Source organism: Elephas maximus, chromosome 23, assembly GCF_024166365.1.
Source record: "Elephas maximus indicus isolate mEleMax1 chromosome 23, mEleMax1 primary haplotype, whole genome shotgun sequence".
NCBI classification, from domain to species: domain Eukaryota; kingdom Metazoa; phylum Chordata; class Mammalia; order Proboscidea; family Elephantidae; genus Elephas; species Elephas maximus.
The window spans coordinates 74,445,909-74,469,458 of NC_064841.1; the positions used below are offsets into that span (position 1 = coordinate 74,445,909).

At 39.3% G+C, this 23,550-nt stretch overlaps 1 protein-coding gene across 5 annotated transcripts in view; it reads left to right on the forward strand.

The window, feature by feature from the left end:
- Positions 1-23,550, forward strand: part of MYO16 (myosin XVI) — a 733,911-nt gene that overhangs the window by 218,007 nt on the left and 492,354 nt on the right. For all 5 annotated transcript variants that reach the window (XM_049867507.1, XM_049867511.1, XM_049867508.1 and 2 more), the window contains exons 3-4: positions 1,052-1,122; positions 16,753-16,896. In XM_049867507.1, the coding sequence (XP_049723464.1) occupies positions 1,052-1,122; positions 16,753-16,896 (215 nt within the window). The remainder of the gene's footprint in view (positions 1-1,051; positions 1,123-16,752; positions 16,897-23,550) is intronic.

Here is a 23,550-nt window from a genome sequence, read left to right on the forward strand (position 1 = left end):
TTAATTTGCAAAATGTAAACTTTAGTTGTTTTAAACCAATGCTTCCTAAGGAGCCTAAAACATAAAAATCTAGTGACCTAATTACCACATCAATCCAGTACTTTATTTTTTCTTTCTTTGTTCCGTGAAGGGTGTACGAACTGGACCTGTAGAAACAAAAAAACTAAAAACTTGCTCTGCTTTTTTAATAATCCGTGTGACTGTAGTAAGTGATCATAGTTCCAAACTGAGGAGCAAGTTTGGTACAAAGGGAAAGGTTACTAAATGTCCATTCATTAAAAAAACGGAAACCCACGCAGACCCCAGATTCTCCTAAAAGACCAGACTTAATGGCCTGACTGAAACTAGAAGGATCCTGGTGGTCATGGGTGGCCCCCAGGCCTCTGTTAGCCCAGGGCAGGAACCGTGCCCAAAGCCAACTCTTCAGACAAGGATCGGACTGGACGATGGGATAGAAAAAGATGCTGGTGAAGAATGAGCTTCTTGGATCAAGTAGACACTTGAGACTATGTTGGCATCTCCTGTCTGGAGGGGAGATGAGAGGGCAGAGGGGGTTAGAAGCTGGTGGAATGGACACGAAAAGAGAGTGTGGAGGGAAGGAGCAGGCTATCATTAGGCGGAGGGCAATTAGGAGTATATAGCAAGGTGTATATAAATTTTTATATGAGAGACTGACTTAATTTGTAAACTTCACTTAAAGCACGATAAAAATTGAAAAAAAACACAAAAATCCAAACCTGTGCGATTGAGTCGATTCTGACTCATAGCGACCCCCTAGGACAGAGTAGAACTGTCCCATAAGGTGTCCAAAGAGCAGCGGTGGATTCGAACTGTCGACCTCTTGGTTAACAGCCAAACTCTTAACTGCTGCACCTCCAGGGCTCCAGATCATTCATTAACACATGAAATAATGTCACAAGCTAATTATTACTTTCTCTTTGGCTTTCATGGGTCGTTTGCATTTTATGAATGAATGAAATGCTACAACTTTTAGTTCAGGCTGTGGAGTAAAGGTTTGCTGTAACTCCTTTATTGTCTTTCATTCTTACAGTCCTTCGTCTACTGAAGGAGGGGGCCGATCCTCACACTCCTGTGTCCTCGGGAGGATCCTTACTCCATCTGGTAAGAAGTGGGGTGATCAATGCGAAAGTGTGGTGTCACCAAGGAAAAGGGCGTTAAATTACAGACTCAGAACTCTGTAGCAAAATGTACATCTGACAGATGATGGATAGAAAAACGATGTGTTTCAAATGAGCAAGCATGGCTAATGAGCTGCCATATTTATTAATTACTGCACCAAAGTTTGTAAACAGTCTTTAACAAATGGGGTTACAGTCCCTGCCCTATAGCAAAGGCTTTTGAAAATGACTAGTGTTCAATAAGTAAGTAAAATAATATTTTATCAATTATACAGTATTAGGCAGCCATCCTTTCTTTTACTTGTATGAGTTGTCCTTTTTTGTTCCAGTCAACTTTGACTCAACTCCACTGGTGGCCTGGCTCATATAAATGTGAATTAAGCCTACCTTATATTCTTTTGGAAGTTAAGCAGGGAATAAGGGAATAGGAAAAAAAAAAAAAAAGAAGCCATTGCTGTGGAGTGGATTCCAACTCATAGTAACCCTATAGGACAGAGTGAAACTGCCCCATAGAGTTTCCAAGGAGCACCTGGGTGGATTTGAACTGCTGACCTTTTGGTTAGCAGCTGTAGCTCTTAACCGCTACACCACTAGGGTTCCCAAGGGAATAGACAAATAAGTATATAAAGAGATAAAGCAATATTATATTAGTTTCATGTGCAAACTTTTTTTTTCTGGTTCGCTTACCTGGAAAAACTAAGTATAAGAAAAAGTCAACAGAGAATCAATTTAGTGGTCTTTAGGATTAATGTAAAGATTAGAATTTAACTTTAATGAATACCAAAATTTACATAACATAAAAACCTAATTTAACTTGACGGCAGTGGGTTGGACCTGTTCCCTGGGTAGCACAAATAATTTGCATTTGACTGCTGATCTAAAGGTTGGTGGTTCCAACCTACCCAGTAGCTCCATGGAAAAAAGGCCTGGTGATCTGCTTCCATAAAGATTAAAGCCAAGAAAACACTATGGAGTAGTTGTCAGAACTGACTTGATGCAATGGGTTTGTTTTGTTTCTTTGGTAACCAAGGTCAAAAAAAAAAAAAAATGATTGATTTCTTCTCATTATGACAAATTACAGTCATGCACTCAGTTAATCAGAACCTACTTAATATTGACTGGTTTTCAACCTCTGCTGACATTAAATTCACCTGGGGTGCTATAACAGTACTGACGTCTGAGTCACAACCTAAGTTCCAACCAAGAAATTCTGATTTAATTTTTCTAGGCTGTAGTCTAAACACTGAGATTTTAAAATATTTCCAGTAATTCTAATTTGCCGGCTTCGAACAACTGAATGTTGAGAAATGAGTACCTACCAAAGGCCCAGGAGCCCTGGTGGTGCAGTGGTTAAGTGATTAGCTGCTAAACAGAAGGTCGGCAGTTCAAATCTACCCGCTACTCCTTGGAAACCCTAAGGGCAGTTCTACTCTGTCCTGTGGAGTCACTGTGAGTCAGAATCAGCTTGATGGCAACTGGTTTGATACCAAAGACCCAAGTGACCCGTCAGACAAGGATATGGAGACATGACTGTTTGTCAAAGAATGTAGGCAGTTATTCCTCAGCATTGATGGAGATAAAAATAAATAAAAGAGAGATTTCCAGAGTAACTTTTCCCTCTCTGGAACGTTTTCATTATCAAACCTTTCCATTTTATACTCAGATCATTATAGGGCTTACATTATGTTTTCCAAGGAACCATGCTTCATCAATACCTAGATCATAGGTTTGCTCATGACAAACGATCTTAGGTCAGGGACATGCTGATAAGTGCCTTCCAAAGATAAGCATTCACTTCATGGACAATATTATTAGTCTGTTTACAAGGAAGTGAATTTACAAGGAATTTACAAGGAGTTCAGGCCAGACCATCTGCCTTCTTTCCTTGGGAATGTCCACCTCTCTCCTTCTTCCCCCACTCGGAAGGCAGTTGGGAGAGAATCAGACCACATGACAGTTGCTTTCACCCTTTCCTTTTCATGTGTATACATAATATACACTTACCTTTTTCTGTATGTCTGAAGGAGCGTTTAAGCTCACTGAGGCTCATTTTTTTCCATCTGTGAAATGGAGGTTATCTGGGCTATCATCCTCAAATTATTTACTGTAATGAACACTATGTCAAAGTATTCATTGTGATGATATACATACGAAAATAACGTTTAAACCATATGACGTGCTTTAGGTGCGTTAGATATTGATCAGAACAGTATATAATGCATTCCATTGTATATGTTATATTGCCTAAAATGCATTTTCATACAACTTTTTATGCTCATAGTAACTCTTGTGTGGTCAAGAATGTGCCTGTTATTTTCCTAGTTAGGGAACTGAGATTCAGAAGGATTAATCAACTCAGCCAATTCGTATATCTATATATACCATATAGATATCATATAGCATTGGAGCATGAACTCTGGTCTTCTGGCCATAAATACTGTCTTCTTTCCACCATAAATCCTTCAGTAATACCAGCAAAGTGTTAAGTTCTTCAGAGAACAAATGATCACTTCAGTTTCATTGGTCAAAGACAGATGTTTTCTGCGAACAAATCAGGTTCATTCTTTTGGATTCTATCAGGGATGCATATTACTGGGTCTTTACATGTGTATATGTTTCAGAGGGAAAAAGGAGAGAGCGAGAGAAAGGGAGAAAGAGAGTGAGAGAGAAGACAATCTATATAATGCGTCCTTGCTCTTGTGACCTTCAAAACACAGCCAGAAAGCCACTGCCTGTCATCTCTCAATAGCTACCACCCTGTCCTAAACCATAGTCTCTTTTCCCCTGGATAAATAGCTTCATCAGTAGTCCCCCAGGCCCCATAGTTACCTACCCTATAATCTTTTTCCCACACAGCAGCCAGATCACATCACTCCTGTATCTAAAAATAACTTCCCAAATGTTCTAATAACTTCTCTTCTTACTCAGATCAATATCCAAAGTCCTGCCTACCACCCTGCATGACCTTTGCCAGCCCACTCACCTCATTGCCTCTGTCATCTGCCTTGGCTAATCCCCCTCTTGCTCTCTCTGCACCAGCCACACTGGCTGCTTGCAGTTTTCTAGACATGCTGACCATGGTCCTGCCATGTGGGCTCTTGCTGTTATTTCCACCTGGAACATTCCTGCCCCCATAGCCACATGGCTCATTCCTTTGCTTGCTTTGGATCTCAGCTCACTATCATCTCAACAGAACAGACTTCCCTGGCTTACGCTATGTGATACAGTAATCCATCACCGCCACCTCACAGCCAACCCAACTTTCATCCCATTATTTGTTTTTCTTCTTTCTTGTCATTCTCTATAGCACTTACTGTCATCACCCGATTATTTCCTGTGGCTCACTACTAGAATATCAACTTCACTAGAGATTTCAGTGATTATAGCAGACCTGGGAGAGATATAAGCAGATGATACTCGAGGAGGAAAATGATGAGACCGCTCAGCTGCCTTCAGGGATCAGTTTTGAAATCTTCGCTGATCCTCCTGGACACACGTACTCTTTTATCCAAGCTCTCATAGCACATGATCCTTGCTTCTGCCAGAGAACTTGTCAGGAAGGATTATAATTAATGGATTACGTGCTTTTTCTCTCTGCTAGACTGAATTTAGGAGCTCTGGTGGGACATCGGTTAAGCTCCCAGGTGCTAACCGAAATGTCGGTGGTTTGAACCCACCAGCCGCTCCATGGGAGAAAAGTGTAGCAGTCTGCTTCTGAGAAGATTACAGCCTTGGACACCCTACGGGGCAGTTCTGCTCTGGCCTGTAGTGTCTATGAGGTGGAATCGACTTGACAGCAAATGGGTTAGACTGAATTTTCAAGATTAGTGACTGTCTCGGATAGCTTTATATTTTTAGCACCTGATGCTTAGTAAATACATGCTATACAGTGAATGAATGAATGAGATCTAAGGATATAAGGAACTCTTTGGTAATTCAGTTCCAGGTAACAGTGTAAAGATTCATAAATAGTAGAGTCAGGAGAACAAAACAATGAGAAGATTAAAGTTATAAGGAAGATGTGAAACACTTCAACTCTCAAGTACGGTGCAAATACGTTGCATTTTTTATTGCTATACGTAGGTTGTGAAGATCAGATATAAGGGACTGTGGACCTGTAATGTATACAGGAAAGCCTGGGTACAGCTGAAGGACTGTTTGCTCAGTGCCAATGTCTTCTCTTTCCTGGGCTTACAGAGTAAATAAAAATAAATGAAAAATTACAGGTTGCCAGAGAGACAAAATTGCAGGGTTTTAAAATGACTTAGGTACTGAAAAAGGCAATTTAGCCATCTAAAATGTCAAGTGCGAGTAGCTTTGCTCTTCCCCCACCTTTTGGGCATCCATGTTATGAGGCCTGATGTTTTCGCAGTGCTCAAGCTCTAATTATATATTCTTAGATGCATGCCTTTGAGCTAAAGGCAGCATTGTTTGTGGGGCATCAAGAATAAGCTATGGAAATTGCTGAGATTTCCCAGAGTTTTGTTTAACTCAGTTATTATCCATTGAGTACATCACTCCAAGTATGGCTTTCTGTAAGGCATCTCTCTTAGAAGTGCCACAAGAACTTTTATGTTGGAAATTAAAAATTGCCATAGTTTCATAGGTAGATATTTTAGAAACAGGATTTAATATTTTTGGCCAGATAAAATCTTCTGTTCTGTCTTCTTTCTAATAAATTTTTGACAACGACATTTAATTTGTCTGTTTACTTTCCATTCATTACAGAATTTGTGCCTCCCTACAGGGTTACTGTGGGTCGGAATCGACTTGAAGGCAACAGATTTTTTTTGTTTTTTGTTTTTGTGGGAGGTACTGTGATAGGTTGTTGTTGTTAGGTGCCGTGGATTTGATTTTTGACTCATAGTGACCCCATGTGACAGAGCAGGATTATCCCATAGGCTATAATCTTTACAGAAACAGGTTGCTTGGTCTTCTTTCCCCTGGAACTGGTAGGGGGCAGTTGGAATTGCCAACCTTTCGGTTATCAGTCAAGTGCTTAACCTTTGTGCCACCAGGGCTCCTTACTGTGGCAGGTAGAGAGGAAAAATGACAGAAAGGAAACAACGCTGCAACCAAGGATTTAGTCTCTTGAGGCTAATATAGAAGTAAACTCAGATTTAGCTCTTTGGAAGAAATGATGATGTGTATGGAGTCCACATGAGCTGAGCTAAATTGTCATCACAGGTTTTATATTATGATCTTTTATAGATGAGCAGTTGGCAAGGAGCTTCTAATGGTAACACAACCCTCTTGAATGGGGCATGAAATACAGCCTCTATTAATTATGAGCTATGACAGCAACAGACCAGAGTGAAGCTTAAGTGAAATACATTGAAAGGAAGAAACACTCTTTCATCAAGTAGATAGTAATTTTAAATGGAGTTAGCCATTTCGACAGTGAACTTCCAAAAAACTGTTAAAAATAGTGAGCTACAACAGATAGAGGGTCAGCGAAAAAGAAGAAGCCCCTCAATGAGATGGACTGACACAGTGGCTGCAACAATGGGCTCAAACGTGACAACAATTTTGAGAACGGTGCAAGACCAGGCAGTGTTTGTTTCTGTTGTGCACAGGGTCACTGTGAGTGAGGACTGACTCCAGGGCACCTAACAACAACAACAGATGTGAAAATTTGTCCAAGACATACAGGGTCGCTATGAGTCGGAATCGACTCGATGGCAATGGATTTGGTTTTTTGGTTTTATATTAGTAAATGACAAAAGTATGTTAGAAAATAGTACATATAGTATAATTAAACAAATAGATATAGACAGACAGAAAGGTAGAGAGATAGCAATAGCAAAGAAAATATCTTGAGGGCTGCAGAAGAAATTTTTAACAGTGCCTCACACTGGGGGACGGACACAGGGCTTTTTAATTTTTACCTTTGTTTTGAGTGATGCTTGAATGATTTAAATAATAATCATGTATATTTCATAAAATAAACTAATTTAAAAATCCTACTTTTTTAAGAATATTGAATTTTAAGTGTTTTAATGTCTTTTCAACTTTTATAAGAAAATATGGTGCTGTATATTTGGCTTCTTTTTGAACTTCAGTATAAACTTCTTTAAAATCTCAGGAGCTTTATATTAAAGAGATAATTAGCTACTTACTACAGTAAAGGTGGTTCAATAGCTTAGTGTCTTGGAAATCAAGCAGAGAATATTATATTTTGAACAGAGGCAGAATATTAGGACTCTTTTTTTTTTTTAGAGAAAATGTCTAAAGAAATGCCTTATGTCAAACGTTGTATAGGTGTAAGGAATAAACAAACAAACCAAAATCAATATATGAAAGTTGACCACTGACCTTCCCGCCTGTGCCAGAACATCTGGGCTCTTTACCTTTTCCCTCTTCTTTCTTTCTTCAAAGAGAAAGGGCAGTTTCTGTAAGGGTAAAGTCCAGCAAGGAAATAAGTCAATGAGGAAGAAGCGACACCTTCCCTAGGGGCTGTTCCTGCTTAGGGCATATGATGTGGGGTGATGTCTGTAGAGGAAGGTGCAGCGGGAGGCAGGGAGACAAGGGAAGGAGCAAGATGGAGGAGGTAGGATGATGTGAATGAGAGAGAGAAAGAGTGTTGGAGACTTCTCCTGATGTCTGAGGGTCAGAGATTGCAGCAAGTTGTAGTCCGCTGGAAAGAAGGACCTGGAGTTGCCATGAACTACAAATAATGGGCTCCTTGAAGTCTTTTCAAGGATGTGATTTAAGATTCAAATTTCTGACTGGACTTTGCATTTTTATATCCAACATTTCTCTGGACTGATCCGTGAGGACTATGGCATTTGTAACTTGGGAGTCTGCATTTGAGGATTTTACATCATTGTTGTAATATCCAACTGAATATCGCGTGATAACCGGGGCACTAGATCAGCACTAAGAGCACATTTTAATTTTGTCTGCCCACATGCGTGACTTATGGGGTAAAAGGGTAATAGAAGAGCAAATTGTCAAAATTCTTAGAATACCACCAGAAACCAGAGATCAGGATTTCAGTTTCTGAGAGAATACACCATACAGGGCTGTTTCATTCAGTATCAAATTATAGAAATTTCCCTAGTGAATTTACCAGGTAGTTTTTTTTTTTTTATATCTCTGCAACAATGGGACAAAATGGGTTTATTAAACTCTCAGACCCTTTATTGACTACTAACCAAAAGGTTGGCACTTTGATTCCACCCAGCAGTGTTGTAAAAGAAAGGCCTGGCAATCTACTTCCATAAGATTGTTGCTGTTGCAGTGTCTTCGAGTTGATTCTGACTCATAGTGACCCTATAGCACAAGATAGAACTGCCCCATATGGTTTCCTAGGCTGAAGTGTTTGTGGGAGCAGATTGCCAGGTCTTTCTTCCTGCGGAGTAGCTGGTGGGTTTGACCACTGATGTTTCTGTTAGCAGTCGAGTGCTTTATCATTGTTTCACCAGGATTCATTTCCTTAAGATGACAGCCACTGAAGATCCTATAGAGTGCATTTCTTCTCTGAAACACGTGGGGTTGTCTGAGTCGGAATCAACCTGAGGGCAGCGGGTTTAGTTTTTGGTTTATTGACAGAGTAAGTGGCAGATGGGTGAGGAATATATCACAGCCTCTCCTTGTGGAACTTTGCCCCTTAGCAGCTTTGGAACATCTGGCACAATCATTTCTAGGAGAATCTGGAATGTTGTGCCAAGAAAGATTGTCCGTTAGGTCTCAGCTGAAAGTCGTCTGCTTAAAAAATGCCTCCCTTAAGCAATTACAATTATTTATTTTACTCTGTTGACATGCCAAATGACTTACAATTCCTCAAATGGCTATTTCATTCCTCAATATTATTTATGCTGTTTCCTGTTTTTTGGGTGCTCCTTCAAGATGGCCCCATAGCCTGTGGTAGCCCCATGCTTCCCATTTCAGCTCTCTTTCGACTTGAAAGTAAGCTCACTTGAATGTGAGCTGTTAGTGTAGGGGTAATATCTAGATCAGAGCACCAGCCCTCTGGCTTACTGCAGTGCTGGCCACATAGTAGGTCCTCAGTGAGTAGTTATGTAATTATTGGATGTATGAATGTCTCATACCCTCCCATCTGCTTACCTCCTAACCCTCCAGACTTGGCTCCTATGTTTGTTGTTGTTGTTGTTAGCTGCCCTTAAGATGGCCTCTTGACTTACACTAGGGAATGAAACGCTGTCCAGACTTGTGCCATCCCCATGATTGTTTGGTGATCCATAGGGTTTTCACTAGCCTGTTTTCAGAAGTAGGTTGCCAGTTCTTTTTTCCTGGTCCTTTGTAGTCCATCTTAGTCTGGAAGCTTCCCTGAAACCTCTTCAGCATCATAGCATGGAGCAAGCTTCCACTGACAGATGGGTGGTGATTGCCCTTGCATCAAACCCGAGCCTCCTGCATGGATGGCAAGAATTCTACCACAGCTCCTATGTTACCATCTCTTGTTGTCCAATTCTTAACAGGCTGTGTTAGGTACCCTTTCCTGTGACTCCACAGAATACTGTGAATATTCTCAGTCACAGAACCTGGCACACTGAGTTGAAATGATCTGTTTCCAGACGGTTCTTCCTCCTCCTTTTGTATATTTTTCAAGAGTAGTTACTGTGTCATTCAACTTTATATACAGAGTGCCTGGGATGTAGAGTTACTTAGTAAAATTTTCGTCATTTAGAATTATGCAAACCAGCCTCAGCTGAAGGGCAGTTGACATTCCTTGGAAGGACAACCATTATTATTAAGATTTTAAAATTCCTGGATGTGCATCAGAGGTGCACATCTGGATTTCTCTAGAATGTCTTATCTTAGAGTCTGGTTCAGTTGGCAGGAAGGTACTGCTGTTTGAGATGCAGGTGGAAATAGTAAATATGATTCAATTCAGAGTATTTTAGGTCTTTTATCTGTGGCAAGATAACTGGAGTGTATTTACTAGACAGCAGATACTTGAAAAGCAGGAATGATGAGAAGCACATTCAAGATGGCACTATGATAAATATGACCTGCCAATATGAGACAGTGACAAAGAAGCTGAAGTAATTTTGCACAGATCAAAGCACCGGCTGAAAGGGTGGCCCATGGCATTGGTGGTGAATACAAAGAACCATATAGAAGTTCCTGATTTCTTTGATATCAGAGCGATGTCAAAAATTCGGGGAAATTTCAACAAATTTAAATTAATTTTGCTACTGATATACATCTCTCTTTCTCTTTCTGTATGGTTGTAGAAATGTTTTCTGAATCCCTGAGAATTCATATACGTAGGCCAAAAAAATGCACTGTGGCTAATCCAAATTGCCATTGGACATCATATTGCTTCCTTTTATGTCCTTAGCTTGCCTGCTAACCAAAAGATCAGCGATTTGATTCCACTAGCCTCTCCTTGGAAGCCCTAAGGGGCAGCTCTACTCTATCCTGTAGGGTCACTATGAGTTGGAATTGACTTGATGGCAACGGGTTTGGTTTTGGTTTTTGACTTAGCCCCAAAGCTGCTGGAAAGTTCAGAGACACTTTGTTGTTGTTCAGTAGTAGAATTTTTTAAGATTAAGTTTCCAAGAAAAAAAATATTGCCCCACATCTCTGTTTCTTACTTTTGTTCAATGGGGTTATTTCTATTCCTAGTAATTTTTATTATCTGCACTTAAAATTGTCAGATCCTATTTTATGTTCAGCACTTTTCACCAAACATCTCATTTAGTTTTCACAACATTCATATGAGGTTATATTTTAATATTACCTTTTTATGGATGAAGAAGCTAAGACATTTGCAAATAGGGATGGTTGTATAGCTTCCACAGGGATATAACTGGTTATTGCAGAATTAGATCATGCATCCAGGTCCATGTGACATCAGAGCTTTACCTCCTAATTTTAGATCAATATTCTACTTCCAAAGAACTTAAAATATGTTGATTAGCTTGAAGGGGATAAGGGAGTGGTGTTTGTTATTATTTTTTGTTTGTTTTCTTTGTAGAAAATTAGAGATAGGATCCTAAGCCATGTGGTAGACAGACAGGCAGACAGACAGAAAGACGGGTAGAGAGGTAAGTTTAAAAAAAAATTTGAAAACCTCTTGCAGTTGAGTCGATTCCAACTCATGGCCACCCCCATGTATTACAGAGTAGAACTGCTCCATGAGGTTTTCTCAACCATAATACTTATGGAAGCAGATTACTAGGACTATTTTCTGTGTTGTCTTTGGATCTCTGGATGAACCAGAGTTCAAACCACCAACCTTCAGGTTAGTCTGATTCAAGCCGCTTGCACATCCAGGGACCTGCATAGATAATTAGACAGAGAGGCTTTGTAAACTGCTTTCAAAATGAAGTGTATATACATTATCTTTTCTGTCTCCTCCTTTCTGCACAAATGGCCACCTCTCCAGGATAACACTTAAACCGTATGGCCAACTACCTTCACTATGTCGTCATGAGCCTCCCAGGTGATAGCCTTTATCCCATCTCTCTTCATTCTTCCCCAAACCACACCATAGCAGTATATGATTAAATTTCCTGGGAACATAGCTTTGGTTACATTATAATCCATGGAACGCCCTTAACAGAAGCTGTAATTGAGTCTTTATAGTGTGGGCTATTGAACGTCTTTTCGTTGTTTTGCCGGACTACCTTACGTGGCTTCCAAACTAGTCAGTTAACTTACTCAACAATGACATTCCTCAATGGCCTGCCATGGCTGGACCTTCAGTACTTAGGCTCAGAATGTGCTGTTCTCCTGGAGATCCTCACTTCCTCACCTCCACTCTCTGACTCGTCCCTCTCTGTCAAGGAATATCTTCAATGGAACTTCTAACAGGAGACTTACCCGTTTTCTTTCAAACAGGAGCTATCACCCCCATCTTGTAATTCCTTAAACTCACCATTCGAATTCCTCATTTCTTTTATTCTTTCCTTTTTTATTTTATTTTTTAGAGTGAGGGAAGTGTGCTGTACAGTTATTCACGTTTCCTCTTCTAGCGTGTATGTGATACACCTTTTCCTTAACAATTTTCAATGCCTACTATGTGAACGTGGTAAGGACCAGACATGGAGAAGATGCATCTGTACCTGGCACATGATATTCACTCAATAATTGGCTTCTGGATCAAGTTGGATGCTGTCCTAGTAACCCTTAGCAAGTCTACTCTGCCGCAGTGGTTCTTGAATCATTGCAGAGAAGTGAACAGGGAAGTTTCCAGTATAATATATGCAGATTTTAAGAGAACTCCTAATAAAGTTGGAGTATACCCAATCCCATTAAAAATAAAACAAACAGAAAAACCTGGCAAAAGGGAACTTTCATATATGAACAGTGGAATTTGATATGTGAACACTAAATGCGTATACTGAATTTTTTATTTTTTGAGTGAAAGATTTCAGGGTTGTTCATGACATGCTCATTAGCCAACCAGAAGAATTAAAACATATGGAATATTCTTGATGCCAACAAGTAGGGAAAATAGAACAGATTTTAAGTTTTACCTTGCTTTTGTTTGCCATTCGCTTTCTGTGTTTTCCAAAGTCTTTTGTGCTAAATCAGTAATGTACATTTTACTGACTTTGTGCATCGAGAATTATAACTTTTGCTTGGTAACAATTAAAAGTGAGTGAAAGAATGCATTACCACAGAAGCTGTAAACTCCTGATTTAGTGTCAGAAGTGTTCATTGTCATTTCCTGATTATATGCTCAATTCTCTGAATAGGCTTAAAGGAAGGAGTAGTTTGTGATGGTACTTTTTTTTTTTAGAAAGTAGAATGGAAGATTTTGGTCATAGATCAAACAAACAAACAAAAAACCAAACCCGTTGCCATCGAGTTGATTCAGACTCATAGTGACCCTATAGAGGACAGAGTAGAACTATAGGATTTCCAAGCAGCACCTGGTGGATTCTAACTGCCGACCTTTTGGTTAGCAGCCAGTGCCTTAACCTTTGCGCCACCATAGGTCAGGTTATGAGAAGTTAATATTTCAGAGAAATATTTGGTCTTGCAAATCAGGAGGACTGCATAGCCGAAGCAAAATGTAGATGAAACTCACTGGAGTCCAGGAGGGAAGACATTTTGAGCTCCAGTATAGGAAGGGAGGAAACCCTGGTGGCATAGTAGTTAAGTGCAACAGCTGCTAACCAAAGGGTCAGCAGTTCAGATCCACCAGGCGCTCCTTGGAAACTCTTGGGGGCTGTTCTGTTCTGTCCTGTGGGGTCGCTAGGAGTTGTAATCGACTCGACAGCCATGGGTATAGGAAGGGAAATTCAAAGTTAGTGGTGCTTAGTATATTCATGGCACTCAGATGGAAGTGAAAGCTGTAAACATTGACCCCATGTCTTTGATGAATGAGGGGAGTGACTAGATTGGAAGAAAAGGGTAGCATATTAAGTGAATCCTAAAAAGATGCTCATGAAGTTGAAAGTGCAGTGCTTCTAGAAGAATCCAGACTGACCTCAGAAAATGTCAAAGCTTTTTCACAGTTATTAAGAGCTCAGCTGCCAACCAAAATGTCAGCAGTTTGAATCCACCAGCCACTCCTTGGAAACCCTGTGGGGCAGTCCTTCTTTTTCCTATGGGAAATGGCAATGAGTTTTTTGGTTTTCGGGTGGGAGACACTGGATAAGGCTGCAAGAGAGGTGGTATTTTCAGGGAGATAGATTTCCACATAGTTTCTCTGAACATTTTCACATGAGGAGAGTTTATTTAAAATGAACTGGATTCCAGTGGTTCAGTGGAAGGAAGAGTAATGTGTGTGAATGAGGAAACGTGGGACGCTGTCCGATCAAAGAAACTTGGCAATTCAGGGCTGACTTCATGGGTATATGGCCCCATGTAGTGCTTAGAAGGTCCCATGCTTGGTTTAATGCTCTGCTGTCACCATCTTGAAATTCTTAGTAGTTTTTGAATAAGGGGATCCACGTATTCACTTTGCACTAAAACCACAAGAAACCAAACCCAATTCTGACTCATAGCAACCCTATAGGACAGAGTAGAACTGCCCCATAGTGTTTCCAAGGAGCGCCTGGTGGATTCCAACTGCTGACCTTTTGGTTAGCAGCCATAGCACTTAGCCATTATGCCACCAGAGTTGCCCACTTTGCACTGGGCCCCACAAATTATGAAACTGGTCCTCCGTGGCATTTTGAGATGGAGACTATGGTGACAAGAAAAAACTAGGAGATTGAATGACTATAGGCTGCAGATGGCACTGGGCCTGGGTAGGCTGCATGTGGACATCACTGGTGGTGTCAGATTTCTGCTGAGGGGCATAGGGCGGGGGCTCAGTATTTTTTTTTTTTTGGTGCTGTAAAGTCTCACCAGAAATTGGTTGCAGCGCAGAAGAACAATCTGAATTGGGAGAAGAATTTGTCGACGTGAAGAAAATTCTTTCTGCGGAGAATTAGCAGTTTACTACCTAATAATAATATTGTAAGAACTTTGTAACAGGAATCTCGGCCATTATAATCTTCTCAGACAAGTGTGATTAGAAGGTGTTTATTGCTGTCAAATTATTATTCATAATCCTCTGACATGTGATTCTGAAAATTACATCACTTGAGAGGGCTTGATTTCACTAGAACCACTTTCAACCCTGTGTCTCATTAACTCAGGTTTTGTGAAAGACACTGAAAAGCCAAATCTCTTTGAATTGTAAATGTGGATTCCTGAGGTGCAGGTTGATGACATCTTGACAGGCACCAAAGGAGGAGGTCACATTATTGTTGATTGTGCAGCGAACTATCAAAAAGATAAAGAGAGTAGCATAAGGCATCATTTGCGTATGGATTTCCTAAAAGAAATTGGATCTAGGCCCTAAATTGTAGTCAACGTACATTTGAGGCTTTTTTTTTTTTAACGTATTCTGACATTCTCTTTCAGTGTATTTAGACCATTCACATTTAAAGTGATCATTGATATAGATTCTTTTTTTTTGGTATAGATTAGTATCTACCATATTCTTAACTGTTTTCTATTTGTTGCTCTCGTCTTTGTTTCCTTTCTTTGTTTTTCACTCTTTTTTTGTCATCTGTGGTTTTAATTGAGAAATGCTGGTAACACAGTGGTTAAGAGCTCTGCTGCTAACCAAAAGATTGGCAGTTCAAACCCAGCAGGTGCTCGTTGGAAACCTTATGGGGCCATTCTATTCTGTCCTATAGGGTCTCTATGAGTTGGAATTGACTCACATGGGTTTGGTTTGGTTTTTGGTTTTAATTGAGCATTATTTATGATTCCATTTTCTCTCATCTCTTAGCATAGCAATTATACTTCTTTTAATAATTTAAAAAATGATTTCCCTAGAGTTTACAATGTACATTTTTAACTAATCTCAGTCCACCTTCAAATAACATATGACCTCATGGGTCGTGCAGGTTCTCTTTAACAGAGTATTCCAGGTCCCTCCTTTCCCTCCTTATGACATAGCTATCGTTCATCTCACATATTTGCATGTCGTAATCATCCAATAGTGGGTGAATAAATTTGTATGATAGTATTTCTGGTAGAATTATTGATTGGTACTTCTTTTTGGTAGGGCCATCTCTTCTATGCATCTAAATTCTATAAAACAAACATACTTTACAACCCAGAAATTTTACCTGCAGGCATTTGATCTAAGGTAGTGTATTCCAAAAAACCCGTTGCCATCAAGTTGATTTTGACTCGTAGTGACCCGATGGGACAGTTCTTTTGCCCCATATAGGGTTTCCAAGGAGCAGCTGGTGGAACTGAACTGGCAGCCGAGCTCTTAAAACACTGCGCCACCCGGGCATAGTAATATAAAAAAGACTTATATAAGGACTGGCTACATAATTTGCAGGGCACAGTACAAAGTTAATGCAGCACCTTTTCAAATATTATTAAAATTTAAGGCAGCCATAGCAGAGCATTAAACTGAATTGTGGAGCTCTTTCAAGCATGGTTGCATGGGTCCTATGTCCATGAAGCCAGCACTGACTTATACACATGACATTTATCCAAGTTTTAACCATCAATAGTATATTAGAAATAGGGACAAAATAAGTTCCTGGGGAGTTTGATTTGGTAGATTAAGGAATGTTTATAAAATACAGTGTAAGTGATCATTGAGTTCTGTGTTAGGAGATTCTTTAATTATAATTGTTAGCATTCACAATATAGCATGCTGTGGAATGCTTGGTAGGCTTACACCAGTGGGGTGAAATCTCCACATGAGAATGATGAGAGATGAAGGCAGAAAGGTTGTGAAGGGTCTTTCTTAAAGGCAATAAAATGGTTGAATTTATTCTTTTGACTAATATACCGTGTTGTTTGAGAGCAGGAAAATAATATGTTCAAATCTCTATTCTGAAAATCTAATTCTGGTGAAAAGTCCAAGATGTTCTCATACTTCTATGTACAGATAAAGAGGACCCACGGAGTGGAATGCTTGTTTCCCTTTATTAAAATCTGAGCCTAATCTCCTCTATGTCTTTCCACTGTTCCTGGACTCAATTTCCTGGCAGGTCTCACTTTGACCCTTTCCTTAAAGGTTAGTTGGAAACATGAATACATTTTTGCCATTTAAGTTCCATCTTTTATCTTTCAAGAGTGTCATCTGAAATTGCTAGCCCTGGAAATTTGGAATAAACCATATTGTAATTTATATTTTCTATTTGTTTCTTTTTTCTTTTTTTAGTGTGCTCGGTATGATAACGCCTTCATTACGGAGGTCCTGATTGACAGAGGGGTCAACGTAAACCAGCAGGATGAAGATTTTTGGACACCAATGCACATTGCCTGTGCATGTGATAACCCTGATATTGTTCTGCTGCTTGTATTAGTAAGTAATTCAGTTCAGCCTGTTTACTGTTAAAATATTCGATGGCATATGTTATGGATTGAATCGTGCCCCACCCCACACCAAAATGTGTTGTAAATCCTAAACTCTATGCCTGTGGTTCTAATCCCACTTGGGAATGGGTTGTCTTTGTTACATTAATGAGACTGGATTAGTGTAGAGTATGTCTTAAATTAATCTCTTCTAAGATATGAAAGAGGTTAAACAAGCAAGATAGCGAAGCAGAGATGGTGGAAGAGAGATGCATCCAAGCCACATGAAGATCACCCAGGAGCAGAAACTCAAAGAGACAAGGACCTTCCTCCAGAGCCAACAGGGAGAGAAAGCCTTCCCCTAGAGCTGGCTCCCTGCATTCAGACTTCTAGCCTCCTAAACTGTGAGAAAATAAATTTCTGTTTGTTAAATCCACCAACTTGGGATATTTCTGTTATAGCAGCACTAGATGACTAAGACAGCATATAAAAGGTTAATACTTAGCTATAATATTTCCCTACTTAGAACAGTTTGAGGCAAATTATGTGCATGTGTCTTGGTAATTTGCCTGGAGTGCAAGATAATTCAAGTCAAGGTTGTAGGTCTCATAGTTTATAAAACAAATTGTGTAGATGGCACACCAGGCTGTATACCTTCTTCCTTTCCTTAGAAAGTGTGTGCTGTGATAATCGGCAAGTCAGTCCTAAGAAGAAAGGTTTGATCTTTTTTTTTTCAATTTACTGTCACATCCTAGTTTTTAGATGAATAAAAATACAATTACGTGGCAATAGAGTTTATATTGAATTGTCTTCTTTTGGTATGTCTAGTAAAGAAAAGTCTACAATATTTGATTACATAAAAATGAAAATTTTAAATGAAAAGGCATTGTACTTGTCTTATTTTTAACTCTCAATTATAACTTGAACCATTGGCAATGACCCTCGCATACACTTGGAATTATTTTGGAACTGGAATTTTTTGTCTGGTTAATTTGTCCTCAGAAATGTTAAGAAATTATGTGGGATTTTTAGAAAACATGTAGGAATCTAAGAGTAATAATAAATAATTTGATATTTTTTCTTTATGAGTAAAAATAATCTAATTCCTTAATGATTTCCTCTGATGTGCCTGGCATTTTCTATGCGTTATTTCACATAGCCCTCAAGATTTGACAAAGGAACTGATGCTCAACAATATGAAACAGCTTGCTACCAGCCAAAAAAAACTCTAGATTTGAACTCAAGATCACTATCCCCAAAGTTCATCCTTTTACCTCTGGGCCATGCTGCTTGCATTGGAGCTCTGGTGGCACAGGCTTGGCTGCTAACCAAATGGTGGGCAGTTCGAACCCACTAGCCACTCCACGGGAGAAAGATGGATGTGGCACTATGCTCCTGTAAAGACTGCGGCTCTGGAAACCCTCTGGGGTAGTTCTGTTTTGTCTTACGTCATCACTATGAGTCGAAAGGAGCCCTGGTGGTGCAGTGGGTAAGAGCTACAACTGCAAACCAAAAAATTGGCAGTTCGAATCCACCAGCTGCACCTTGGAAACCCTCTGGGAGCAGTTCTACACTTTCCTATGGAGTCTATAAGTGGGAACGGACTTGATGGCAATGGATAGTGTATGAGTCAGAATCAACTTGACAGCAATGGGTTTGGTTTGGTTTTGCTGTAACATTACCACTAACTTGGTAGCTGAAAACAACAGGAATTTATTCTCTCACAGTTCTGGAGGCTAGAAGTCAGAAATCAAGGTGGCAGCAGGGTCCTGCTCCCTTTGAAGCCTTTAGGGAAGAACTCTACCTTGCCTTTCCCGCTTCTTGTCGCTCCCTACAGGCCTTGGTTTGTAGCTGAATCACTGCAGTCTCTTCCTCCATCGTCACATGGCCTCTCTACCTGTTTTCTGCATCTAAATCTCCCCCTCCTTTCTCTTATGAAGACATCAGTCATTGGATTTAAGGTCCATGCTGTCAGTATGGCCTCATTTTAACTTGATTATATCTGCCAATACCCTGTTTTCAAATAAATCCACCTGCTTAGGTACTGGGGTTTAGGACTTACACCCATCTTTTGGGGGGGACACAATTCTACCTGCTACATTGCCTGTCACCCTCGTTTTTAAGATTACAAGCAGGAGCATCAGGGTGAAAAACTTAGGAATTTGGACTTTCTTAATCTTGTAACAGGTTTCATTTGTTCTAATTTTTCTCTCAGGAATATTTGTAGTTTTTTTTTTTTTTTTCCTCCCACAGTAGAAATATATATCACTAAAAAATGTTTCTTCAAATCCAGGAGGATGAAGTCTATGTTCACTGAATAAGGAAAGACAAAAGAAACAAAGATTATTTAGCTTGGAATAGCAACTTTTGAAGGGCTTGTACTCTACATGAAAAGACATGAAAAGCTTCTTAACTCATATAAGAACAAAGTAATCGTTTCATAGAAATGGAGTCTAGGAGGAACTGAACTGACAATTCGGCAGAAAGGCTATGGGATTTCTTTTTTAGTATTAAAGGAAAGTATAAAGATAAAACAGAAAGAAACTTTAAGCTCCTTGATGACCTTGTGAGTGATACTGTGAAATGATAAACTTTGAAACTCTTTAGAATGCTTGGAAATCTTACAACCCCAATCTCAGTTACTTATGAAGGGGCTTTGGCCATAGTCCTTGTTTGGCGCATTTGTCGTTTATTTAAATAATTAAACCACTCTGGCTTGGTGGAAGATGCTGCTTTTATTGAGAGCAAAGTTAGATTTATGGCTTTTAGAGTTTTCCATGTCATGATTTCTTTTTTCTTGATATCGGTTGGAAGGTTCAACAGTTTTTTCAAGTCCTATCTCATTTATTTTGTTTGATTAATTATCATTAACTACACCGGGCCTTTGCCAAAACAGGCTATTTTTGATTCCTGTGTGCAAAATGGCCATATTAATACTAAAAAAAAAAAAAAAAAACCCAAACACATTGCCGTGGAGTCAGTTCCAACTCATAGCGACTCTATAGGACAGGGTAGAACTGCCCTAGGTTTCCAAGGAGCAGCTGGTGGATTTGAACTGCTGACCTTTTGGTTAGCAGCGATAGCTGTTAACCACAGCACCACCAGGGCTCCTGTTAATACTTAGAAAACAGTATGCATGTGGTTTTGCTTATAATTTTAAAATCCCTTTTATAGTTCCTTGATGCAAATTTCTAGACTACAGTTAACCTTTTTGAGTTCTGACAGGGTTTGTTAGCGATTAGTTCCCCTGCCAGCCAGCATTTTCTTCCTGCATTCTAGAATGTCTCAGTTTCTTATTTCTAATGGAACAGGGCAAGATGTGCTACCTTTTTTATATGGTCTCCAAAGAGTCAAAGACTAGGAGTCTCAGATGATAAAGCCTCCAAAACAAACCCACTGCCTTCCAGTTATTTCCGACTCATAGCGATCTTATAGGACAGAGTAGAACGGTCTCATAGAGTTTCCAAGGCTGTAATCTTTCCAGAACCAGACTGCCATATCTTTCTACCAAGGAGTAGCTGGCGAATTCAAACCACCAACCTCTGGTTAGCAGCTGAGCACTTAACTATTGTGCCTCCAGGGTTCCTTCCCATATGATACTCAAAAGTACAGTGTCATATGATACTCATAAGTACAATTTGAATGTACTTATACTGGTAGATTACACCTCAATGTAAAGGAAACAGAAATCTTCACAATTGGACCAATAAGCAGCATCATGATAAATGGAGAAAATATTTAAATTGTCAAGGATTTAATTTTACTTGGATCCACAATCAACACCCATGAAGCTGCAGTCAAGAAATCAAATGATGCATTGCATTGGGCAAATCTGCTGCCAAAGACCCCTTTAAAGTGTTAAAAAATAAAAAACAAAGATGTCGCTTTAAGGACTAAGGTGCACCTGAGCCAAGCCATGTTGTTTTCAGTTGCCTCATATGCATGCGAAAGTCTGACAGTGAATAAAGAAGACCAAAGAAGAATTGATGCCTTTGAATTATGGTGTTTTTGAAGAATATTGAATATACCATGGACTGCCAGAAAAACAAATTTGTCTTGGAAGAAGCACCTCTAGAATGTTCCTTAGAAGCAAGAATGATGAGATATCTCAATACTTTGGATATGTTATCAGGAGGGGCCAGTCCCAGGAAAGGGCATCATGCTTGATAAAGTAGAGGGTCAGTGAAAAAGCGGAAGACCCTCAACGAGATGGATTGACACAGTGACTACAGCAATGGGCTCAAGCATAACAATGATTGTGAGAATGGTGCGGGACTGGGCAGTGTTTCTTTTTGTTGTACATAGGGTCACTTTGAGTCGGAACCAACTCGATGGTAATAACCTAATAACAACATACTCGTGGTGCAGTGGTTAAGCACTCAGCTGCTAACTGAAAGGTTGGCTGTTCCAACCCACCAGTTGCTCTGAGGGAGAAAGATGCGCAGTCTGCTTCTGGAAGGATTATAGCTTTGGAAACCCTATGGGACAATTCTTCTCTGTCGCATAGGGTTACTATGAGTTATAATCGACTCGATGGCAGTGGGTTTGGATACCTGTTGCACCTTAGAGTCACTCTGCTGTCATATCGTGAGCTCTCCTACTTGAGATTTAACACCATTATTTTGTCGTGATTTGATGCGTCATTTCTCAATTGTTGTAATATATGAGTATCATGTAAGATTCAAATTGACTCTTTCCATCATATATAGACTGTTATCATATGTATTAGAGGTATCAGAGATATCATTGTTGGATTGGTGGTCAGTGATCCTGAAGATGAGGAGGGAGCATGTTTATAACAAGAGTTAGGATTAGGGACATGCTACCAGGACTGGTACTTGGGATGTCAATCTGCAAGGTACACTGTAATTAACAGAGTAAATTATACACATAGTGGCAAATTACTTAGGTCCCCTCTGTGACTCCTTGCATATCTGAAGAGGTGTACATTAGCCTTGTTCCTGCTGAGGTTAAACAGTCTTCCAAGGGAAGTCGGTAAATACTGGCAGCAATCCAATCTCATTCCCCAAAATAGATGCTAAGAGAAAGGATAACAATTTGAAGATGTTCCAAATTATGGTCCAATTTGGGATACCCCCATTTCTTTGACAGATTCAGTGGTAGCTTCATTATGATGTAGGAAGGGACTTCTCTACAATCCTTTTTATCGTCCCATTCTTGAATATTTTTCCCTGTCTACTGCTGGGGTTGCCAGCACATTTTATGTGTTCCTTGATTTTTCACATCATCATGTGCGTTGTCCTTGTTTTCAATAATGATTTGTTTTTCTCTTTGTTCTCATGTGATACAATTTCCATGGCTTCTATTTATTTCCATGGTGACAACTCAATCTAGTGTACTAACTGCTACTCGCCTTTATAATAATCATCTCTGCCGCCTGGAATGACATGGTTTATATTCAATAATCCTTTCTCTAAATTATACCAGCGGTGTTCATTAAGGAGCATCATAATGGGCACTGAGTTAATAAACATCCAATAAGCCACAGAAGGAGCTTTGGTGGCCCAGTGGTTAAGAGCTCAGGCTGCTGAACAAAAATGTCATAGTTCGAATCCACCAGATGCTCCCTGGAAACTCTTTGGGGCAGTTCTGCTCTGTCCTGTAGGTTCATTATGTGTCAGAATCAACTCAATGACAATGGGTTTGGTTTTGGTTTTAAGTCACAGAAGTAGCTAGCTAGTGCATGTGTGGCTTCTTGTTAAAAGTATCCAGCATGTTATCAACACTTAGTATATATTTGCTGAACACGTGAATGGACAAGTGAAGGAAAACTCAGAGAACAATTTTGAAAGTCAGCCTGAGTTTAGCATTGCCATTCCTTACCCTCATTATAGCTAATAAAATCTGTGTTATAACCACATTCAGTTTTCCCCATATTATAGAATTCCTTATCCTACTCATTCTACACTTCGAATTTCTCAATGTCTGATAATATTGCTTTTCTTTATTAGACAGAATAAGAAGTAGAAACTGGAGTACTTTCATGCATGATTATAGAATTAAATATATAATTTTCAAACCATAAAGCACATTTTCATTGTTTTGCAACATCCTGTTTCTCACAGCATAAAATAATCCAACTAGTTAGATTATGAAGTGATATATTTGGTAGTTGTCATTTGGTCCTGTTCATTGACTGATCAGATACTTATATTCATTTAACTAATATTTATTGATCATTAACTTTGTTTTAACATACTCCCTGCCTTCATGAAGAATGAAGTTTATTCATTCATTCGTTCATCAAATTTATATTGATTGAGTACTGTGAGCTAGTTGCTACATAGTGAACAAGAAGACATTTTGCATTTTAGAGTAATGGCAAAAATAAACAAACGGAAGCAATATAAGTGTACCACTGAGAAATTTAATGAATGGATTAAGCAACACTGGGTACCCTCATTGTCATCACATCATAGCCAACCCAACCATCCATCCAGACAAAGAATTTTCTTTTAAATAAGTGTTGACAAAATATATTGTTATGAAGTTCTGATTACTGTCATATGTGTTTCTGTCAACAACCTTAAAAAACAGATTTATTTTACACATAAAATTAAATGCTATTATAAATTATATAATACTGCATGTCCAGTGTTCTTTACATTTTCAAAAGCTTATTGATGGATAAGAGAAACTGCAA